Raw genomic sequence first — 23,120 nt, forward strand, 5'->3', positions numbered from 1 at the left:
GCCCTTGGAATCTATTGTGAAAACTAGTGTAGTCAAGTGATTTAGAAAATTAATTGCACGCTTAATCTCACTGTTAATAATAGAATACTATTTATTTAAATATTTTTGGATGTTTTCTACATTTTCAAATATATTGATTTCAATTACAATACAATACAAAGTGTACGGTGATCACTTTATATTTATTTTTATTACAAATATTCACACTGTAAAAAATAAAATAAATAGTATTTTTCAATTCACCTCATACAAATACTGTAGTGCAATCTCTTTATCATGAAAGTTGAACTTACAAATTTAGAATTATGTACAAAAAAAACTGCATTCAAAAATAAAACAATGTAAAACTTTAGAGCCTACAAGTCCACCCAGTCCTATTTCTTGTTCAGCCAGTGGCTCAGACAAACAAGTTTGTTTACATTTGCAGGAGATAGCGCTACATGTGTCACCTGAAAGTGAGAACAGGTGTTTTCGTGGCACCATTGTATCTGGCGTCGCAAGGTATTTACGTGCCAGATGTGCTAATCATTCGTATGCCCATTCATGCTTCAGCCATCATTCCAGAGGACATGCATCCATGCTGATGATGCTCGTTTAAAAAAAATGCATTAATTAAATTTGTGACTGAACTCCTTGGGAAAGAATTCTGTCTCCAGCTCTATTTTACCCACATTCTGCCATATATTTCGTGTTATAATAGTCTTAGATGATGACTCAGCACCTGTTGTTCGTTTTAAGAACACTTTCGCTGCAGATTTGACAATATGCAAAGAAGGTGCCAATGTGAGATTTCTAAAGCACTCGCCCCAACGTTTAAGAATCTGAATTGCCTTCCAGAATCTTAGAGGGATGAGGTGTCTTTCAGAAGTCTTAAAAGAGCAACATTCTGAAGCAGATACTAGAGTACCCAAACCACCAAAAAAGAAAATCAACCTTCTGCTAGTGGCATCTGAGTCAGATGATGAAAATGAACATTCCTCGGTCGGTACTGCTTTGGATTGTTATCTAGCAGAACGCATCATCAGCATGGACACATGTCCTCTGGAATGAAGGGACATATGAATCTTTAGCATATCTGGCATGTAAATACCTTGCAACGCCGGCTACAACAGTGCCATGAGAGCACCCGTTCTCACTTTCAGGTGACATTGTAAACAAGAAGTGGGCAGCATTATCTCCTGTAAATGTAAACAAACTTGTTTGTCTTAGCAATTGGCTGAACGAGAAGTAGGACTGAGTGGACTTGTAGGCTCTAAAGTTTTGCATTGTTTTGTTTTTGAGTTCAGTTATGTAACAAAAATATATACATTTGTAAGTTGCACTTTCAAGATAAAGAGCTTGCACTACAGTACTTGTATGAGGTGAATTGAAAATTACTGTTTCTTTTGATCATTTTTACAGTGCAAATATTTGTAATAAAAAATAATATAAAGTGAGCAGTGTACACTTCTATTCTGTGTTGTAATTGAAATCTTTATATTTGAAAATGTAGAAAACATCCAAAAATATTTAATAAATTTCAATCGGTATTCTGCTGTTTACCAGTGTGATTAAAACTGCGATTAATCATGGGAAAAAAATTGAGTTAATTGCGCAAGTTAACTGCGATTAATCGACAGGCTTAATAAAAACCTTTAATGTTTAGACTGGTAAACTCCTCAGGGCAGAGGCAGTTTCCTTTTGCAGTATTGCCAACCCCAGATGTTAAAAAAAAAAAATCATGTCAGGCTCACTAAAATCATGAGATTGGCTTTAAAATAATGAGATTATGTACAAATAGATTTTTATCTGTCTTCTGCCTTTTGAGCCTTTAGCACACATGGGGCCACATTTTGAAGCTTTTTCCACAGTCACAAGGGCTAGAAACTTACTTTTTCTTTAAGAATGAAGGTTGAAATCACATATCCACTTGACTCCAGGAGCTGGGACTTTAAGGAAAACAATAATTATGAGACTCGTGATAAAATCATGAGAGTTGGCAACACTGCTGCTGTGAGTTCTCCACAACGCTAAGCACCCTGCCAGTGTCTCAACATATAATAAAAAAATGTTTCTAACTAGCATCTGCCCTTAAGTGAGATCCTGCTTCTCGGTGAGCTAGCTGGCTACATTGAATTACAGGGAGTCAAGTAAGTTACTCAGTCTCATTGGAGAGTTAGCACCTCCTGTGTTTTTGCTCTCACTTGAAAACAAAACTCCATCAATTCTTGACAGCATCTACAGTTGCCTTATTACGATAAAGCATTTCTGACAGATGAAATATTGGGTTTTCCTCCTGTTTCATCATGCCCTCACTCCTGACGTCTTCCTTCAAATCTTTGCATCTCCCTCATGCTGCTGCTTATTCCTGAAACAGTTTAAGGACCTAACCAAGAGACATTGGATCACCCATACTGGTGTGCTTACATGGCACTTCTGTGTAAAATAATAACTTGTATTGTTCTGTACCCACTCATGGCTTTAGCTTCTGAGCTCTGTGAGGCACATTGGCCAGCTGTGCTCGTGTGCATCTTAGTGCACTATATAAATTATAGTAATAAAATCCCGGTAGATCAATAAATCTATTTGGATTTATAGGCATTGGTATTTCCCCATCCTCTTCTGGTCACTGTTACTAAATATGTATGCAATGCCATATGCCTGGCGCTTTACAGACTTTAAAAAAATGCAAAGAGTTGATCATTTTGAATTAGATGAACTCTGGGAATGACAGTACCAGAGGGAAGTGAGGACCGGGGTAACTGCGAAGAAGTTACTAACTGAAACTTGTGTGACGCATTGAAGTTTTGAGAATAAGGCATAAGGAAGTAAAGCACAGTATAGTGGAGGAGTTGTCAGCTGTCAGAAGTGAGCCTCTAGAAATGAATTTTGAGGTGGGTATTGGAGGCAGAAAGTGAGGGCACTTGGCCTTCTGGAAGAGGAAGGCTGCCCTTGGCCTAAAGGCAGCCTGAAAAAAATTGTGAAGTCTGCAAATAGGAGGAGACCAAATGATGAAATTCTATGGCCTGTGCTAAGTGGGAGATCAGACTTTAAATGATTGTAATTATCTCTTCTGTCTTTAAAATCAGTGAGCATTGGACACAAGGGGGAGATAGGTAGAATCAGGTGGGGAAGAGTACAGGTATTTGATGCTGAAAGATACAGTGAGCTGGAGGGACTAAAGGTGTGATCTGCCAAATGGTGGGTGAGGCTGTTGCATAGATTGAAGTAGGAGGAAGTAAGAATTGAGGCTAGAAAGGAGAAGGGTACAGTAATCTAGGTGAGAGAGGAGCAAGGAGAGAGCCAGGTTTTCAGCAGTGGTGAGGGAAAGGAATACGTTACGCTCTAATAAAGGACAGGTCTTGAATTAATCTACACAGGGATCAGAACTCCTCCCCTTATTCAGGATATCTGTTCCAGTGTGTCACTGATATCTGAAGTCTGATTGACCAAAACGAAGAAGCCAAGTCTTTGACAGATAGTCTGTATGATGCTATGAGTTTTTTGACGGGAAGTGAAACAGACCAAGGGAACAAATATGTACAGGCTGATATAACAGCCCTTATCCCTATAGGACTGAAATGTACGCAGTCGTCAGTGTCTATGTTTTACAGGCCAGTGTTCTGCCAGTGGGACAGATGTCAACCCTTATCCATGAATCCCATCATCTTTACTACTGGGGAATGACCCATGGAAACTATAGGTCTCAGCATGCCAAGCTCCATTTTGCTCAGAGTGGGAAGGCTGCTCAGATCAAACTGGAGCATGGCTCATTAGGAGCTGTGATCTCCAAAGACCATCCCACCCCCCTCACTGCTAATGTCAGTAGCTGCAGCCTCCTCTTGGCAAGGTGGCCATGCAGTTGGTGGCTGGGAAAAGTCTGACATTGACCCTGGTTCAGGCTGTCATTAGAGAGCACTAGAAGTGGTTATTTCAAGGCCAGAACTACTGTCACCAGATCTGTGATCAGTACTGCAGTGTGTGTTCCATTCCATCCCCCACTGTCCCACTTGCTCTGAAACACCCAGTCCCCCGAAACAACCTTCCTCCTAGTGTAATCTCTGAACAGACTGCCTTCCTTCCACTGCTCACCCTGGGCACACATCCTCTCCCTTCCTCCACTCTCTGCACCCTTCTCTCAGTTCCCAGTTTCGTGCCTCACTTGCCCCCCGGGCAGGGTCTAGACTCCGCTTTCTCAGCCTGGCTGGGATTAAGTGGAAACCCCATACAGCTGCTTTGGGTCATGACTCCCAGTCACTCTCCTTCCAATACCATGAAGAGAGGCAGCACTAGAGGACGTGGGCGCCATGCTCAGGAGCAGCCAAGGAACCACTGAGGTGGCTTCACTTTATCCCTAAACGGCTGAAGAACTGGGAGCAGATGTTCTCCGGTCTGAGGGCTGGGAAGGGCTTTCCCCCTCCTCCCAGCGAGGGAGGTTTGGAGTCCTTTCAGGGCCAGCAGCAATTAGTCTGTCAGCCATTCGCTAATGCCAAGTGATCATCAGGGGCAGGACCTAGAGGTTCTGGCCAGGTCGCGTTATTCCCCACTAAGCAGTATGGAGTCTCCGCAGAAAAGGTGATGTGGAAATGCTGTGCATTTCTGTCCCACATCTGTTGTTGTTTATTTGTTAATTTATAGTGCCCATATGTCTGCGGATTGCTTCAGAGAAAACAGATCCATCCCCCAGAGAGCTTACAATCCAAGGGATGGACATGACAAGTGAGGGTATAACGTACACAAGGGATGGGGTAAGGAAGGACACTGGTTAAGTAGATGTTCAGCTGGGCATATGTACATCTTGGTGGTTTTTGTTCGTTTGTTCTTTAAGTTTAAAACGGTCACGTTTGGTAGGTGCTGGTGTGGAAGTGTGTCTTTTGGAGGGATCAGAATCCTGTGAGGCCCATGATTTGCTTGTCATTTTGGAAGGGTGCCCCAAGTATAAGGGGAAGCTTGCAGAAGGCATGGAAACATTTATGAAAGAAGGCAAGAGGTGTCCCAGCTGATCTCTCTGGCAGAGTGCTTGGGATGGTCACCAGGAGACCCAGTCAGAAATGTAGGCAGGGGAATGTGTGATCTAAGTCCTTGAAAGCAAGAACAAGAAGATCACATACAAAATGAATTACACCTCACAAGGGAATTTCCCACGGCCACACAGCATGTCTTTGTCAGAGCTGGGCCTGGATCCCTTTCTGCACTCAAACCCTTTATGAAGACCCACTTCATCCATGAGGCCCCCAGCTTCCCCCCACCCCCCCAAGGTAAGAATATGTATGATTTTATTTTGCATATACACTCAGTTCCCTGCACTCCCAACACATCTTGTCTTTCTGTACCTCCTAGACTACAAGCTCTCCTAGGTGGGGAGTACGTTGTGTTTCTGTTGCTTGCCCTGTCTGAGCAGCTTGCTGGTCTCCTGATTGGCAGTCCTGTACTGGAACCAGGAGGATAGCCACCTTGGCACCGTGCAAAGGAGAGGAGCTAGTTAGCGACGATGGCTTGTTAAGCAGATATGTGACTAAAAGGTGACAAAGACTTTCTTAACAGCTCCTCTGCTGCCACTCACTGAAAAACAGGAAATGTCTGTATCCCCAGTGCAAGGGCTCTGACTTGATTCTGGTTATATGGATCATCTCCGAAGCTAATTACCCCCTTACGGAGTAATTTCAACTGTGTATTTCCTTCATAGAAAGACTTTTTAAGGAAAAGCCCCTAGAGAATCAGGCAATACAGTTTTTATAATCCTCCGAGGAGCTTTAATTCCTGATTTTACGTGACCAAAGAGGTACAAGTAAAGGTTCCCATAGGTCCATATTATTTTCAGATTTCAAAATACATGTGTTTTCCTCATCCTTTAGAAACCAAGCCCTGCTGTTGACACGGCTTCCTCTGATAATCTTGGCCAGAAATCTTTTCCGTCTTTTGGGTATTTTCAAGTGCATTACGGCATCATTCCTCCCAACTGCTTATCTCAACAGAATCTCCCCACGCCCCCATCCTCTGATATCCTTGCTTGTGGTTTGGCTACCCGAGTGCGCTGACATGTGTCCCATCCAGTCCGTGTAACTGGTGCCGTGTCTGACAGTGGGGAGCAGATCGAAATCCTTCTCTTCAACCAACAATTGAAGAGGGTTTGGTGTACTAGAGTCTGACTAAAAGGATTAACAGTTATGCACATTCCAAGTGCAGCTGAATAGTTCCTGCAGAACCACAGGCAGGTAACACAATTGCCCCTAGAAGAAGGGTCTATTCTCAGTGCAACTTTACCATCTTTAATTCATTGGGGGAATAAAACTACATTATTGCAAACTTAAACATCAGGAAATTAAAAAGCTGAGGCTGCTTTATAATTCTGCCACTGTAGTATGGTAATTTTTAATTGTATGGTTACATATTTCCCAAGTAATATATCCTCTGGTTTATCTGCAACACAAATGTGTGTGAACCTGCAGCACTATATGTGCCAGTTAAACAGTTCCTATAAGTCATTTATATGAAGAGGACACAGACTTGGAGAAAATTCTACAGGTGAAATATTACAGCGTAGTGAAAATGTGTGCTTGGCATGTATAAGAAGATGATTGCTCTTCAAGGCAGGGGCCATGTCTTTCTATGCGTTTGTACAGCACGTGAACAATGAGGTCTTTCATCCTGACTGGGGTCTCTGCATGCTACTGCAATACGAGTAATGAATTCAGGGCTGTCTAGCCCTGTCTGGAAGGCTATACTGAGCCATTATAGCATTGAAATTAGTGTAAGTGTACAAGGATGTCAAGATTAATCTGAGGTGAGCCGTGTGTATCTAGGGTTCTAATTGTATTTGAAAAATAGTATGTGTGGTCATGTTATTGAAGATTATCATACTGGATATGTACAAAGGGACTTGTGACCTAAGACTGCATTGTCATCCTTAACCGGGGTATCTTTGGAACACCCAACCTTGCCAACTTAAGGCTGCATAAACACACGGTCTTGATATTTCCATAATTCTTTCTACTTCTTCCCTTGGAGGATCTCAAAGCACTTTGCAAACATTTAATTCATGAAAAACTTACAACTCCCTTGTGAGTCAGTTAAGGATTATTAGACCCGTTTTACAGCTGGATAGCCTGAAGCACAGCTAGAGTAAGTGACTTCTTGTTCAAGACTGCACTGTGAGTCGATAGCAGAGCTAGGAATGGCGTATGGGAGACCTGGCCCTCCCAGTCCTGTCCTCTGATTACCAGACCATATTTCCTCTATTATTATGCAAGGCGAGAACACACTGATTAGGACTTCTAAATAAGTCCCTTGGAAGGGGGAAGATGAGGTCACTGTTTGGATTTCTGTATTGTACGAGTAGAGGAATCCAAAGGGAAATATCTTCCTTAGCCTTGTTTAGTAAATCTAACACACAGCTGTAATTTACAAGGAAATGAATAGGAAGAGGAATTTTGTGACCTCAGCTGTGTAGGTAGAGTGGATTGGGATGTTACCAGAATGTCTAGGTTTCTTGCATTCCGTTTCACAGCTTGGTTATTACTGTAGGCAATGCATCAATTTACCCTCTTTTTCCCTCTCCTTATCTCCTCCCACTGTGTTCACCTTTGGGTTTCCATATCCTGCTGGGGCGCGATTTGCCTGCTGCCGTTTTGTTTACACTACAATATGTGTGGTTCTACTCTAAGAACAGCAGCATGAAGTTCCATAAGAATTTTTGTGACACCCTATCACGTTTGCTAAGCAAATATTAGAAAAATGTTTGTCCTGATGGCCAGGGCTATTGGCCTAGCCCGGGATCTGAAAGTAAAGCATGTCCTTTGTGGCTGTTATATCACCAGTAATTAAAATCTTTCTGGCCAAATTTTTATCTGGTGCACCTGTGCAACTCTGTAATCTTCAAATTCTGCCATGAGTTACATCTGTGTTCAGTGGGGTTGAACAGGTGTAACTGAAGGCAAAATTTGGCTCTGCACTTAGTTTACTTGCAAGTCTGTTATGATGCATGAGCCAGATTAGAATCCAGCTCAGTCTCTGGGAGCTGTGTATGCTCTTTAGGACTGACAAGAGTGGTCAGCGATAAAAATGTATTGTTTCTAAAATAAGAAAATAGAATTCTGGATACGTAGGGTTCACATCTGTTGAGTAAGATGACATCTTCCTGTTTTTAACTGAAACTACATATGAATTTAAAGAGAAATAAAAGCTGAAATTGTCTATTTGCTGAGATCTTTGGCACAAGCTCTTGGCAGAAAGTTTATAAAGCAACCTGGGATGTTTAACACCTTTTTAACTGAAGTGCCTCATTTCTGAATTCAAGAGGGAAAAAAACTTAATAAATAACACGGCATATATTCGATAAATGTGCAGGAGTGTCTAAATAATGTCTTGGAATCCATATTTTGACGGTTACTTAAAAGCAAAGTAATTTTAGATTTATACAGTAGGACTTTTATAGTGAAGTGCTCTTTTGTTTCCTTGTCCAAAAACAGCTTTATAAGCAGGGATTCACTATAATAGGCAAAGACCTATCTGGAAAAGACCCCTCACCTTTTATACCGAAAAAGTAGTGGCAGCACCTCTTTTCGTCCTCTCCATTTGCAGAGCTGAAGCAGTAGTAGCAAAACTGGTTCCTCTTCACTCCTTTCAGGAAACAGCTGCATCAAGGCTGGAAGACAGATTCCTCCTTTCCCCTTCTATAGGTTACTCCCAAACCCCAGTCCTTGTCTGCTTAGTCAGAACAGAGGGGTGGGAGAAGGAGCTGATGCCTATGGAATGCAGCGTTTAGCATCTAACTGGTGGATAACGTATTTTCCAAGGTGTCTAGCAAAGCACAATATGCTTATAGGAGAGTGAAAAATAGTAAAGCTATACTGATTGCAGTAACCAGAATTAAAGTCCTTTTCAAACATGCTGCCACCATTCAGGATTCTAATTCTGCTTCACAATAAATGGAATTTTCATGCTTGAAGTTTACTTATAAGTGGGTTCTTCAGTTTAGGATTAATGTACATATGCCATTACATCCTTGTAATGTAACGTGAGGGTCCAAGAGGAAATGAAGGAGAACAATGAATAGCAGAAAAGGAACAAGCTATTTGGGAAAGAAAAGACTGAATGTTTGAGATCTTTCTTCTGGATAATAGGGTCTGTTGAATTAATGTGGCTGGAATATATAGGCCAAAGGTGTTAACATAACCCAGTTACTGTCTAACTTAGTGTTAAACATGGGAGAATTGGCTACAGAACTGTGGGAACAGTTTTTAAAAATACGGTGCTTAAACTAAAAACACCACTACAGCCATTACTTGCTGTGTTGTCTGTTTGGTCCCAGTCCTGCAAACAGTTATGCACATGCCCAGCTCCAGTGTTTAGTCTACGCCCCTGATCCTACAAGCTCCTCGGAGCAGAGATCTTGTCATCTTTAATGTCTATAAAGTGCTGTGCACATCTGTTTGTCTGCTGTGCTTCTTTACATCAGCGTTGGACCTGGGCTCGAAAGACACAAGGCAGCCAGGAGCTTTTTCTTGCCTGCCAAGTTTTACTCCCTCCAAGGGAGTGGTACAAACTCATCTCTGCAAGGAGGACCTAAAGTAGCAGTCATGAGACCAGATTCTCTAAATCTCATTGGTACGGTTCCTCAACAAGGAAATCACCTCTCCACTCTGACAGAGCAAAGAGTCAGGAGGTAAGGATGCATAGGGTTTTAAGGCCAGAAAGGACCCTTATGATCATGTAATCTAACGTCTTGTAACACAGACCATAGATATACTCAGTAATTTCTGCACCAAACCCAACTTCTATTATTTAGGAGAGCATCTATTAAAAATAGGGCTGTCAAGCAATTCAAAAAATTAATTGCAATTAATAGCATGATTGAAAAATTAATCACACTGTTAAACAATAATAGAATATAATTTATTTAAATATTTTTCTATCCCAACAAATGCATCTTCATTTTCATCATCTGAGTCAGATGCCACCAGCAGAAGGTTGATTTTCTTTTTTGGTCGTTCCGGTTCTGTAGTTTCCACATCAGTGTTGCTCTTTTAAGAGGTCTGAAAGCATGCTCCACACCTCCTTCCTCTCAGATTTTGAAAGATAGTTCAGATTCTTAAATCTTGGATCAGGTGCTGTAGCTATCTTTAGAAATTTCATATTGGTACCTTCTTTGCATTTTGTCAGATCTGCAGTGAAAATGTTCTTTAAAAGAACAATGTGCTGGGTCATCATCCAAGACTACTTTAACACGAAATATATTGCAGAATGCAGGTAAAACAGAGCAGAAGACATACCATTCTCCCCCAAGGAGTTCAGTCAGAAAATTAATTAACATGTTTTTTAATCAGCGTTATCAGCATGGAAGCATATCCTCTGGAATGGTGGCCGAAGCATGAAGGGTCATATGAACGTTTAGCACATCTGGCATGTAAATACCTTCCAATGCCTGCTACAAACGTGCCATGCTAACGCTTCTTCTCACTTTCAGGTGACATTGTAAGTAAGAAGCAGGCAACATTTATCTTCCGTAAATGTAAACAAAATTGTTTCTTTTAGAGATTGGCTGAACAAGAAGTGGGACTGAGTGGACTTGTAGGCCCTAAAATTTTACATTGTTTTGTGTTTGAGTGCAGTTATGTAACCAAAAAAAAATCTACATTTGTAAGTTGCATTTTCACGATAAAGAGATTGCACTCCAGTACTTGTATGAGGTGAATTGAAAAATACTATTTCTTTTGTTTATCATTTTTACAGTGCAAATATTTGTAATAAAAATAAAATAAAGTGAGCATTGTACACTTTGTATTCTGTGTTGTAATTGAAATCAATATATTTGATAATGTAGAAGAACATCCAAAAATGTTTAATAAATGTCAGTTGGCATTCTATTGTTTAACAGGGTGATTAAAACTGAGATTAATCATGATTAATTTTTTTAACTGCATGAGTTAACTGCGATTAATCGACAGTCCTTATTAAAAATATGTTCAGCCTTGTTCTACTATGCCATCCTCAGTGCCACTGTACTTTTTATTCCACACCATTCTGATAGTCATGTAAGTGTCAACTCCTGTTAAGTCACATAACAGGGAAGCTGAGACATGGGGAGGTAAAGTGACTTGACCAAGGTGTTATAGTGAGTCAGCGGCAGAGGTTGAACTAGAATCTGGATCTTCTAAATCCCGATCATGTCCTTGAGGCATTAAGAACAGCTTTCTCTCCTGTTCAGAGTTCACCTGAACCTATTTGAACTAACACAATATCCACTGTTGCTTACATAGTAACCACCAGTTATTTTGTAGATGATTGATTTGTTACTACCTCGCTTTCCCTCCTAGAAACATGTGGGACCCACTTTTTCTGTCTGGACTTCTGTGCTACTAACTCAGCTCTTACTCTCCTCTGCTGTTGTCAGGTTTCTCTGTGTCTTTTAACAACTGCCCCTTTCCCTACCAAAGGTGGCTGCGTTTCAGTGGTGGGTGAAATATTTCCTATACATAGTTGGTCACTCACTTTGGGCTGAAAGGTGCTAGGTAAGTATAAGGTAACATGGGGGAAATCCTGACCCCACTGAAGTCAATTGGCCTTTTGCCACTGACTTCAGAGGATCCAGGATTTCACACTGTAAGGTTGTTATTCTGCTGACCTATTGAAATCAGCTTTTTGTTTTTTAAAAAAAGTAAAAAAAATTGAATATCAGTAAATGCTTAGCACTTCAAAGCATGTTTCTTGGGGTGCAAAAACTTAAGTAATTCTGCATCTCACCTTTCTAGAGGTTGGACAGAAGCCATGTGTATAGTTCTAGGATGTTTCCATAGTTTCTTAATCAGGTACAACACAGAAGGGGAGGAGGAACATTTCTGGCACTTAACTGCCCTTCCAGATGATTTACGATTTTACATAAGCTTTCCCTAAACTGAAGGGATTTTTTTTAGGGTTGGCACCTCCTTCCCTGTCTCCATGCCCTGCTAGTTTTGTGTTCAGTGGCCCATGGTTATTAAAATTCTTATCAATACAGGAATTTCTGTGGAGTGTGCTTGTTTTCTGGGATCACAAATGCCTTCTGAAGTTATGGGCTTAGCCAAAGAACAAGTTTCTGTGCCATGTTTTTAAAAATAAATGTATAAGGTTCAGTTAATATTCACATTCAATTACAGTAATTAAATTGTCAGAATCAGAACTTGCCAAGGGAATTAACAAACCCTTTCCTGCTTTGCCCCAGGGTTAGTGGCGCTCTGTCCAGGAGGACATTTTGTATATCAGCGAGGGCCAGTTTTGGCTTGTGTCCATTGCTGAGAAAACTGGGAGACCGTTTGTCATTTTGTAGAGCAAGGTGTCAAAATCGTCTTGCAGGTAGATGGAAAAAGAAAAGAAAGTGACCCGTTTAAATTTGCCTTACCAGGGCAGCTATTTTTGATCTGCACCAATGTTGCTTGATAGGACTCAAATTGGAAGGTACCTTGTTACAAAGACTGGGCTGTGCTAACAATCTAACAATTTATTCTGTGGATTCTGCCTTGTCAAGCTTTTCCTGCATCTTCCCCCATCAAATGTAGAAAAATTGTGGGGGGAGGAGCAGGAATTCAGCTTTAAATAACATTTCTTAATAACAGAGTCCTACAGTTGCATTAACTGTGCTTAAATTTCCCCTTTTAAACAAGGTGTATTCCTAGAGGAAAAAGTACCTAATTTTTTTAAGTGCCCATGCAAACATTACTGGAATCTCAAGTGTAACGTTATTTTCGTTCCACTAGAATAACTCTCTTGAGAGCAGATATGAGGAAGTAGCCACTCTTGATGCGTCGCTAATGACACAAACCTGCAAATTCTTGCTCACACGAGTAAATATTACTGACATGAGTAAAGATCTGTACCTGGAAATCCTCACTTAAAAACTTAGAAAACCCCATGTCAGCTAGCAAGTTAAATATCATACCCTAAAGAGGACTGAGACCACTCATGTATGCCACCAAACAATAACTACAGTATTTGAGATCAGTGGTTTTATATTCTCCCCGTTCACTGCTGCCCTTCACTCTGTGCAGCAGTTTAAATCTATGTGGCTATAAAATGCTAGCTACCATTCTGATTTGCTTGCATTTTACACCCACTTTGTGCTGGTATAAGATAAGAACGGCCATACTGGGTCAGACCAAGGGTCCAGCTAGCCCAGTATCCTGACTTCCAACAATGGCCAATGCCAGGTGCCCCAGAGGGAATTAACAGAACAGACAATCATCGAGTGATCCACCCCCTACTGTCAACTCACAGCTTCTGGCTGTCAGAGGCTATGGACACCCAGAGCATGGAGTTGCATCCATAACCATCTTGGCTAATAGCCATAGATGGACCTATCCTCCATGAACTTATCCAATTCTTTTTTGAACCCCATTATACTTTTGGCCTTCACAGCATCACCTGGCAACGAGTTCCACAGGTTGACTGTGTGTTGTGTGAAGAAATACTTTAGTTTTTTGGGGAGCGGGATAGCTCAGTGGTTTGAGCATTGGCCTGCTAAACCCAGGGTTGTGAGTTCAATCCTTAAGGGATCTGGAGCAAAATCAGTACTTCATCCTGCTAGTGAAGGCAGGGGGCTGGACTCAATGACCTTTCAGGGGCCCTTCCAGTTCTCTGAGATGGGTATATCTCCATTTTAAAAAAAAATTGTTTTAAACCAGCTGCCTATTAATTTCTTTAGGTGGCCCCTGGTTCTCATGTTGTTATGAGAAGGAGTAAATAACACTTCCTTATTCACTTTGTCCATACCAGTCATCATTTTTTAGATCTCTATTATATCCCCCCTTAGTTGTATCCTTTCCAAGCTGAAAAGTCCCAGTCTTGTTAATCTCTCCTCAAATGCAAGCTGTGCTATACCCTTAATTATTTTTGTTGTCCTTCCCTGTACCTTTTCCAGTTCTAATATATCTCTTTTGAGATGGGGTGACTAGAACTGCATGAAGTATTCAAGGTGTAGGTATACCGTAGATTTCTATAGAGGCATTATGCTATTTACTGTCTGATCGATCTCTTTCCTAATAATTCCCCATTAGCTTTTTTGACTGCCATTGCACATTGAGTGGATGTTTTCAGAGAATTACTCACTGTGACTCCAAGATCTGTTTCTTGCTTGTTTGTAAATAATGGACACCTTAACATGCTTTGTATTTTCAATCCAGTTTATTTCTATCGCTTTAAGAAAAGGATTAACTTTTTAATAATCCAGTATGTCCATTACTCAACTCAGTGGTTATTTGCTTCTTATTTTATATAGATTGTCTAGATACAGAATCTCTTCTCAAACTGTGCGTGTGTAGAACCGCTGTTGAGTTCAGCAGTGGTTCTTGGTGTGAAAGCCTTGCTAAATCTGGCCTGTAATGGAGTTTGTTCTTTCTGATAGCTTTGCTGTGTGTGTAATATATATTATATTAAGGGAACATTAAGGTTGCAAAGTCAAGCACTCAAAAGTTAAGAAATGCCTGAATGAAGGTTGCTTGAGCATTATTGAAAAAATGTATTATTTCCCCCCTAGCCTCCTTATCAGAAACAGTGAGCCATTTTTGCTGACATCTTCCCAGAATGTGCAGCCTGAGGCGGACACATGGCATGGAAAATGTCAGCCTACAAAGTTAGAAAAAACAGAAAACGGTCTTATAATGAGAAGCGTCAGGCAACCTTAATGATCTATATTAAGTAGTGCGGTGCTATGGTAAAATGCGAAATGATACGAAACAGTTATGAAAGAACTTTTCAAATGATCACAGGTGTTAGATGAGATTTGTTACCTCAATCTCCTCCTGCCAGTGCTGGAGTGTTCCCTACAACATATGTTCTCGTGCTTTAAGTATCTTCCGGGGATGAGGTTTCTACCTCTTCCCTTGGGAGACTATGCCACAGATTAATAGAGCTCACTATATTTTTTCCTCACCACTTTGCATCTTGTGGAGACATTTGTACCTGTGCAAAGTGGGTGTAATACACTATTTGGATTTGGGAGCGTTTTAAACATGCTTTGCATTTGCATAGATGACTGCATATGGTGCAAACCAATAAAGAATCAGGCCCTCTTAAGTCTGAATATTCCTTGCCTTAATTTTATCTCCTTATTCCTCAGTATACCAAAATATTGGCAATGTTCACAAAAACTGTAGTATGGTCTCTCCTTTCCCTTGCCAATTTAAGAAGGTGGGTTGGTTGGTTCCCTGTCCCCTTCACACTGCACTAATTTCTAAATTTCAGTTTTGGGCCCCACACTACAAGAAGGATGTGGATAAATTGGAGAGAGTCCAGCGGAGGGCAACAAAAATGATTAGGGGGCTGGAGCACATGACTTATGAGGAGAGGTTGAGGGAACTGGGATTGTTTAGTCTGCAGAAGAGAAGAATGAGGGGGGATTGGATAGCTGCTTTCAACTACCTGAAAGGGGGTTCCAAAGAGGATGGATCTAGACTGTTCTCAATGGTAGAAGATGACAGAACAAGGAGTAATGGTCTCAAGTTGCAGAGGGGGAGGTTTAGGTTGGATATTAGGAAAAACTTTTTCACTAGTAGGGTGGTGAAGAACTGGAATGGGTTACCTAGGGAGGTAGTGGAATCTCCTTCCTTAGAGGTTTTTAAGGTCAGGCTTGACAAAGCCCTGGCTGGGATGATTTAGTTGGGTTTGGTCCTGCTTTGAGCAGGGGGTTGGACTAGATGACCTCCTGGGGTCCCTTCCAACCCTGAGATTCTATGATTCTAGATCCTGTTCCCACTGAAATCCATGGGACTTCTGCCATGACTTTCAGAGTAGGGGCTAGGGTCTGACCGGAGATACTTTTCTTGTTTTCTCTCTTTAGATGTTGAAATGCAAAAAAAAACCTTTAAATCCATATGCTGAAAATCTTTTCCCTGATGGCCTTTAAATTATTTCCCGCAGGAGGACAACACCTGTGCAGATTCTCCGGAAGAGGACAGAAAAGAAGACCATGGGATGCCCAACTCAGTGGACCATAGTAATACAGTGACCAGCACTATGACGGTGCAAGAGTATTTTGCCAAGCGCATGGCAAAACTGAAGAAATTCCAGAAAGAACCAGAGAGTGAGTTAGCTGATCCTGGCACGACCATGGCTGAAGACTTAGAGTCTTCACAAGGACTGAAAACCAAATCCAAAAAGAAAAAGAAAAGCCGGAAAAATGCTGAGGCAGAGAACGTGGACAGTTATGAAGAACCAAAGGTGAAACGCTCCAGAACAGATGGCTTGTGGGAAGAAGAACTGGAGACAGCAAACACTGAATACCAACCAGGGAAAAAGAAAAAGAAAGCTAAAGATCCACGCAACGGTGAAGATGTCAGTTGTGATGGAAATTCTTGTGTTTTCCCAGGGAGTGGAGAAATTTACCCTGGAACATCTGACGGGGAAAATCTTGGTGAAGAAGACTCCGAGACAAAGCAAAAGAAACCATATAAGAAAAAACACAAAAAGCAGAAAAAAGAGGCAGCTGATTATGTCGACGGAATGCAGAGAAAAAAGAAGAAACATTTGAGTTAACTTAGCAGCATCTTGGACTTAAGAATGAGTTAGATGTTGACATGTTGAATATGAAGCCTTCGGTAAATGCTAGCCAGACATCAAAATGTAGTTCATCCTATGTGTAGCACTCTCTCTATCTGTACTGAAACCTCAGACTCTTTAAACACAGCTCTTGTTGGCAGGGCGGGAATACATTGTCTCGTCATAGGTGGGGATGAAGCCTGCTATTAACTGTTGTACATAACAGTGCTGTGGGCCAGGCTTTCCCCAAGTCTGCAAAGCATGGCTTAAATGTAGTTAGGCTCTGCCTGTGCTTAAGTCAGTCTCTCTCTCTCTCTCTCTCTCTCTCTCTCTCTCTCTCTATACTTTAGCACAGAGGACCTAAACCTACTCTCGCTTACACTGGTATCATTTCACTGAAGTCAGTCACCAGTTGCTAGTGTGAGAAAAGAACAGGACTGCGTTATAATAGAAAATGCCTACAGATCACTACCCTATCCACTGCCCTCTTCCCAGCCTTGCAAAAATTTAATTCAGTTGCCTTTTTTATCATCCCTGATTTCTTTTGTGCCCGTGCAGTTGCCTTCTGTGAGTCTGAGCATGTACCGTATAGATGTGTAGAACCTTTTCATTGATTTCCTTTTGCAGCTAAAATGAATTTTGCTTCCTCTTAAAATGCCTGCTCTAATTAAAGGATTATGCCCATGTGTCAGTGCAGGAGAATGGAACGAAATAGTTCCTTTTGTTCCCTAGCCAATAGTTAACTATTGCCGGGTAGGTATTATGTTGTTACAAAGCTACACAAGAATTCTTTTTAGTAGCCTTGTCTGTGTAGCTTAACTTTGAGTTTCAGGCCACAATTCTGGTATTTATATTGACCCATTCAGTGTTCAAAATGTCACACTTGAGGAGCTTTGTATGTGGCATACCTGTTAGCAAAAAAAATATAAACAAATGTAGCTGTTCGCATGCATTGAGGGAAGGAGTTGCCATTTGTACAAGGAATACCTAATTGATTAGTACAATTTAGCTATTTAAATTTATTTTTTAAAATTAGCTATACATTAGAAATGGAGGACAGCTAATGTTGGGACACACGACTCCCGTGGAGCAGTTTTGTACACAAGTGTAAATGTTGAGGACCAGATTCTGGCGCGCTTAGATAGAGGGTGGCAGAATCAGGGCCTGAGGAAGCATTTTCTCTTGGACCTTTTTACAAACCTTCAGCCTGATTCTGATTTCATTGACACCAGGGAGGAACTCCACTGAAGTCCGGAGAGTTACTCTGGATTTCAGTCAGTGTAACCAAGTAGCGCTTGGCTTTTAATATTGTTGTATTACAGCTGTGCATTTGACTCTGGGCCAGAGTCTCTTTATATCACCACTCGAAATCTGGAGTAACTCCACTGGCCTTGTCCTGACACATAAAAAGGGAGGGGTTTTTTTTATTGTGTTAGCGTAACATGATTGAAAACCCCACTGAGATGCAGGCTAACGTGTATGAACCTGCATTAGCTGGCCGTGCTGTAGCCTGAGAGAAGCCTATGCTGCACCACGGCCCATTAACATTGCTTCAGACCTGTTAACCTTCATCTCAATGGGCCTTTGCAATTGTGTCAAGCTAACACAATTGAAAAATGCAGCCTCTTTGCCCATCCGGACATAGCCATTTCCTGCTGTGGGATTATTCCAGATTTACATCAATGGAACAGCAGATTTTGGCCGCCTCTACGTTCCACACTGTACTGTTTGGCTTTTAATCCCTGTAACATTTACTTTTCAGTGCTATACAAATATTGGCCATCATGATGCGGCTATGGCTGGTGCTGCTACATGGCTTTCGTAAGCAACATGTCACTTACACAGTGTGAGTCTACTACAGACCTGAGGTAGAAAAAAGGGTCATTTTTCTCAGTGAAAGGGGCCAGCTACACATGCTGTGATTTGCGGCGTGAGCATTCTAAGTGGTGCAGGCCTACTTCTGAGACGCAAAGCAGAGTAGCACAGGCAACTCATTGCTCCCAATAGGCATGCTGCCTATTGAGGGCCAAAATCTGACTTTTGACCTTGGTTTTTAGCTCTGCATTGGCTGAGTGTTACAGCATTTATCGTGGATGAATTAAAACTCAAAGATGCTATTAAATACTTTTTTTCCCCAATTAACTTTGATCTTTTGTTTGTTCTCTGTATTGGACTTCACTGAGATGCTAACTGTTTGGGAGGCACAAAAGGCCAGATTCCAATCTCAGTCAAAACAAGTGTAAAATCAGGAGTAACTTCTTTTTAAGGCAGTGAATTTACAGCAGTTAAATATAATGTAACTGAGATTAAAATCTGGCCCAAAGATTCTCTGCTTGTACAGGAAGAAGTGTAAATTTCATACTAACCCAGGAAGAGTGTGCAATTTTACGTACTAGAAAGTCCTTCAAAGCTGAAGCAAATCTGGGTTGTCATGAAGAGGAATATTTCTTTAACAATGGTCCAAAAATGGAGAAAGCCTTATGAAAAAGGTCTTCTCTAACTGGCCTCCATTTTTTGCAAGTATAGTTTTGTATTTTGCTGTTTGTTTTATAATTAACTGCTGGTGCAAATGCTGTTAGCACTTACGCCCCAGTCTACCTAATTTCCAGGTGCAGTTAGGTAGCTAGCAACATAGATGCAGTGCGGTGTCCTGTTGAAGTCAGTGGGGCCCCATATGAGTGCCGGGTTCTGCTCCCGCAGAGCACAATGCCGGAATCAAGGAGGTAGCTATTAAAATGTGGTGCTGGCTTTCCAGACTGCTACTGATTATACTGCCATGGTCACAATGAAAAGTGACATTTTCACATGGCCATAGTTGCCTTGATGTAACTCAGAAAGTTACATGTTCCTACGGGGCAGGTTTAAACAGGGTGCGGGATGGAACTGATCTCACAAAGGCAACCAAAATGTCTGACCAAAAAAAAAAAAAAATCAGAGGTGTGATGTTTTCCTTCATTCTCGTGTATGCTTGCAAAGCCCCTCAAATGTGGTCGAGACACAGAGGAAGATTGTGGAAGAAATTCCAGATCTTAGTAGTATTTATTCCTTTACATTATCGTGGCACTTAGGAGTTGCTCCCATGGACCAGGACCCCACTGTGCACTGGACAAACCTAGATCTATCTACTTATATGGCTTAAGGCCCTTCCGATTCCATGGCCATGTAAAGATGTGGACCGTGAACTAAGCACTTGCCCATGAAATCCCATCTCCCCATACTGCTGGGAGTGTCCCAGCTGGCTCCTAACTGCTAGTCCAGGCTGGGCTGGGGAGGGACAGGACTTGTCCTTCCCCTGCACCGCCACTCTCAATGGGGAAATTGGAGCCACCTCCAGAGGCAGCAGTGAGGGTGGCAGCAGCCCTGGAGCTGGGCTTAGCGCTTCCATCCATGTAGCTTCTGTCAGCATCTGGGCTCGGGGCTTCTGCACCCTGTGGCATCTGCCAGGGCTTGGCCCACCTGGGCTTGAGTCCCCCGCAGCTTCTTCTGGTGCTCAGGGCACCTGCTCCCTGCAGCTTTGGGACCCCCAAAACCCTTTTTGGGTCAGGACCCCCACAGTTACAACACCCTGAAATTTCAGGTGTAAACATCTGAAAATATGAAATTGACCAATTTTCAAATCCTAAGGATGTGAAATTGACCAGAATGGCAGTGAATTTGGTAGTAAAGTACTTTTCAGTAGTTTCTCTGGCTTAAGTCTTTAGACTTGGCGAAAATGCTCCTGCCTTTTTTACAGTGTTTGGGGCAGCAGAGGGCAGGCAGGTGGCTGAGGTCCTGCACTTGATTTCAGCCAGAAAGGGACCCATCAATCAAGCCACTCCTGAGAGGTGAGTCCCTGCAGATAAGAGCAGAGGCATTTTGGCTGCCCCGTTTAGCTCCCTGTGCCTGGACGAGTGTGAGGGCATCTCAAGTGAACTGTGGCCAACCGCACCCCACATCTATAACATGCCCCGCTCAAGGTTGCAGGCTCTGAGGCGTATCTGTTTGAAAGGCAGGCACTGAATTTTCTGTGAAATTGGCTTAGAACCCTGTTAGCTACAGTTCCCTGTCCTCTTAGGGGTGTCAAAACTGCTGGCTTAAAGTTAGAACAGAAGCATGGAACAGTGTGTGAAATCAATAGTCCGTCTAGCCCAGGCTCTTGTCTTCTGAGAGTGGCCAATGCAAGATGCCATAGAGGGAATGAACGGAGCAGGGAAATTTAGCCAGTGAGCCCATCCCCTATCATCCAGTCCCAGCTTCTGGCAGTTGGAAGTTTAGGGATGCCAGAGCACAGGGTTGCATCCCTGCCCATCCTGGCTAATAGCCATTGATGGACCTATCCTCCAGGAGCGTATCTAGTTCTGTTTTGAACCCGGTTATAACTTTGTCCTTCACAACATCCCCTGGCAATGAGTTCCACAGGTTGACTGAATTGTGTGATGAAACATTTTCCTATGTTGGCTTTAAACCTGCTGCCTGTTAATTTCATTCGGTGAGCCCTGGTTCTTGTGTTATGTGAAGGGATAAATGCAATTTCTCCACCATTTTTGATGTATACATCTCTGTCATATCCCTCCCAGTCATCACTTTTCCAAACGGAATAGTCCTAGACTTTTTAATCTCCCCTCATGTGGAAACCGTTCCATCCTCTAATCATTTTTGTTGCCTGCCCTGTACTTTTCCCCAATTCTAATATCTCTTTTTTAAGATGGAGTGACCAGGACTGCACAATGTATGCAAAGTGGCGGAGTTGGGGGATTTATACTGTAGCATTGTGATATTCTGTCTATTATCCCTTTCCTAATGGTTCCCGGATGCCACATATAAAAACTGAAGCATCTCAGATCAAGTCCCTCTAGCAGCTGCAGTGTGCAAACTGCATCCGTGACACCTGTGCATGTTCCCTGCTGGATTACTCTTCAGGCACTAACTGCACACTTGCAATGGATACTGGAGACAGACAAGAGTCAGGTAAATGAGTCCGGGGCATATTTGAATTGCGAGCGCAATCGCTACGGGGAGTTACTGGCTGCACATGTAGGATTCCTCCCCGGAAGTTTGCTGCTGCTGCTCTTTCTAGACCAGACCTCCAAAACGCAGATCAGGGGAGTAACTACCTCCTGGGTTATTTTTTAAAGGAATTTAAAAATCTGTTTTGACAGCCAGGAAATCTCCTGGGCCTTTTAGACTTAAGAGAAGTTGCCTTCCTGTTGTGTTCTCCGATAAAAGAGACTCAGATCAAACCCACTTGTAAATAACTAGATTTAATCAGTTTCCCTTGGGAAACGTTGATGTTTCCGCGCAGTTTTCAAAGCCTGGTTACCGAGAGAGCCTCGTAAGGGCAGTTGCTTTTGTAGGGTGTTAAATAACTTCGCGCGACGTTTCTCCACCAATTCTGCCCCCACCGTCGTAACAAAATTCCTAGTTTACCAGCTCGCGGATGCACTGAGGAGTGTCTAGGGCTCAGGGAGCTGCGCCGGATCTTGGGCCCGCGCGATACGTTTACACGCCACCAGTTAGATCACCTGTAACCTGGCAAGTGTCCGCAGAACCCGAGACACGTGTTTGAAATCGCCCTGTCTGGGGTCCGCCTGTGCAACCCCCCGGGCTCGCTGGGACTCTCCGTGCGGAGCAGCCAAGCGGGCTCCCGACCCTTTGAAACGCCTCCCCAGCTCGGGGCCTGGCTCGCTGGCAGCGCACACGGGAACTCCACCAGCGTTCAGCCGGGAGCCGCTCAAGGGCTGCAAGTCAGAGTCAGACAGGGACCCGGGGTCTGACCAGAACCGTCTCAGCGCCGCAGAGGCGCTGGCCACCGCCTAGCCCCCGAGGAGGATTTCAGATCCCTTTGCAGGCTGGGGGTGGCTGCACCTCGGTCTCTGGTGCATTGGGGGGGGGCTATTTAGACCCCACATTTCTGGCTGAAACTTTCCAAACAATTCTTAAAACTCCTCCCCCGTTCTCCTTCCGGCGAGCAGCACCTGCTGTTGGCTCTTGGTTGGTTTGTTGTTAAGCAACAGCTTTGGGGTGATGCTATTTTCACTTGAGACGTCCTGGATTTCCAAGCAGGGATGCGCAGGGGTGCAAAATACCGGGGGGGGGGGTTGTCAAGGAGACAAAATCTTACACCTGGGGCGGGTGACAGCGGCTGGATTGTAGAGGGCAAATTCATGCTTCTGGGGAGAGAAGGGGGGATCTGTAGTGTTGGGGGACCAGGGTGTGTCCGCGTTTCTTTTTGTAGGCTTGGCTTTTCCTGCCTCCCTGCGAGGCTCTTCTTGCAGGTGTTCCCAGTCGGGTGACCAGATGTCCCGATTTTATAGGGACAGTCTCGATTTCGGGGTCTTTTTCTTATATAGGCTCCTATTACTCCCCACCCCGTCTGGCTTTTTCTCAGTTGCTGTCGGGTCACCCTAGTTCCCGGTGTCTTGGGAAAGCAGGAGCCTGGGCTTTGCTTGGGTCTTTGTGGGTAACAAAAGCCAGGTCGCCTTCAGGGCCCCTTGGATTCATTGTTTGCGTGGGAATGTGAAGCTCACGCGAACTCTATAAGCAGCTCGGTGGCAAGTCGCCCCGCAGCGAGGGCTGTCGGTCTCGGTCTAGTTAAAGGTCCCCATAAGGCTGGCAGGTGCCTTCAGCTGATGTCTGTTGGGCTGCGGCCCGTAGGC

General features: G+C 42.9%; 1 protein-coding gene across 3 annotated transcripts in view; it reads left to right on the forward strand.

Annotated features, from left to right (window-relative positions):
• The window catches only part of PINX1 (PIN2 (TERF1) interacting telomerase inhibitor 1), a 79,182-nt gene extending 60,555 nt beyond the window's left edge, over positions 1-18,627 (forward strand). For all 3 annotated transcript variants that reach the window (XM_039528252.1, XM_039528251.1, XM_039528253.1), the window contains exon 7: positions 15,868-18,627. In XM_039528252.1, the coding sequence (XP_039384186.1) occupies positions 15,868-16,482 (615 nt within the window). In that variant the 3' untranslated portion in view covers positions 16,483-18,627. The remainder of the gene's footprint in view (positions 1-15,867) is intronic.
• Positions 18,628-23,120: the final 4,493 nt, after the last annotated feature.

Source organism: Mauremys reevesii, linkage group 3 (assembly GCF_016161935.1).
Source record: "Mauremys reevesii isolate NIE-2019 linkage group 3, ASM1616193v1, whole genome shotgun sequence".
Taxonomy (NCBI): Eukaryota; Metazoa; Chordata; order Testudines; family Geoemydidae; genus Mauremys; species Mauremys reevesii.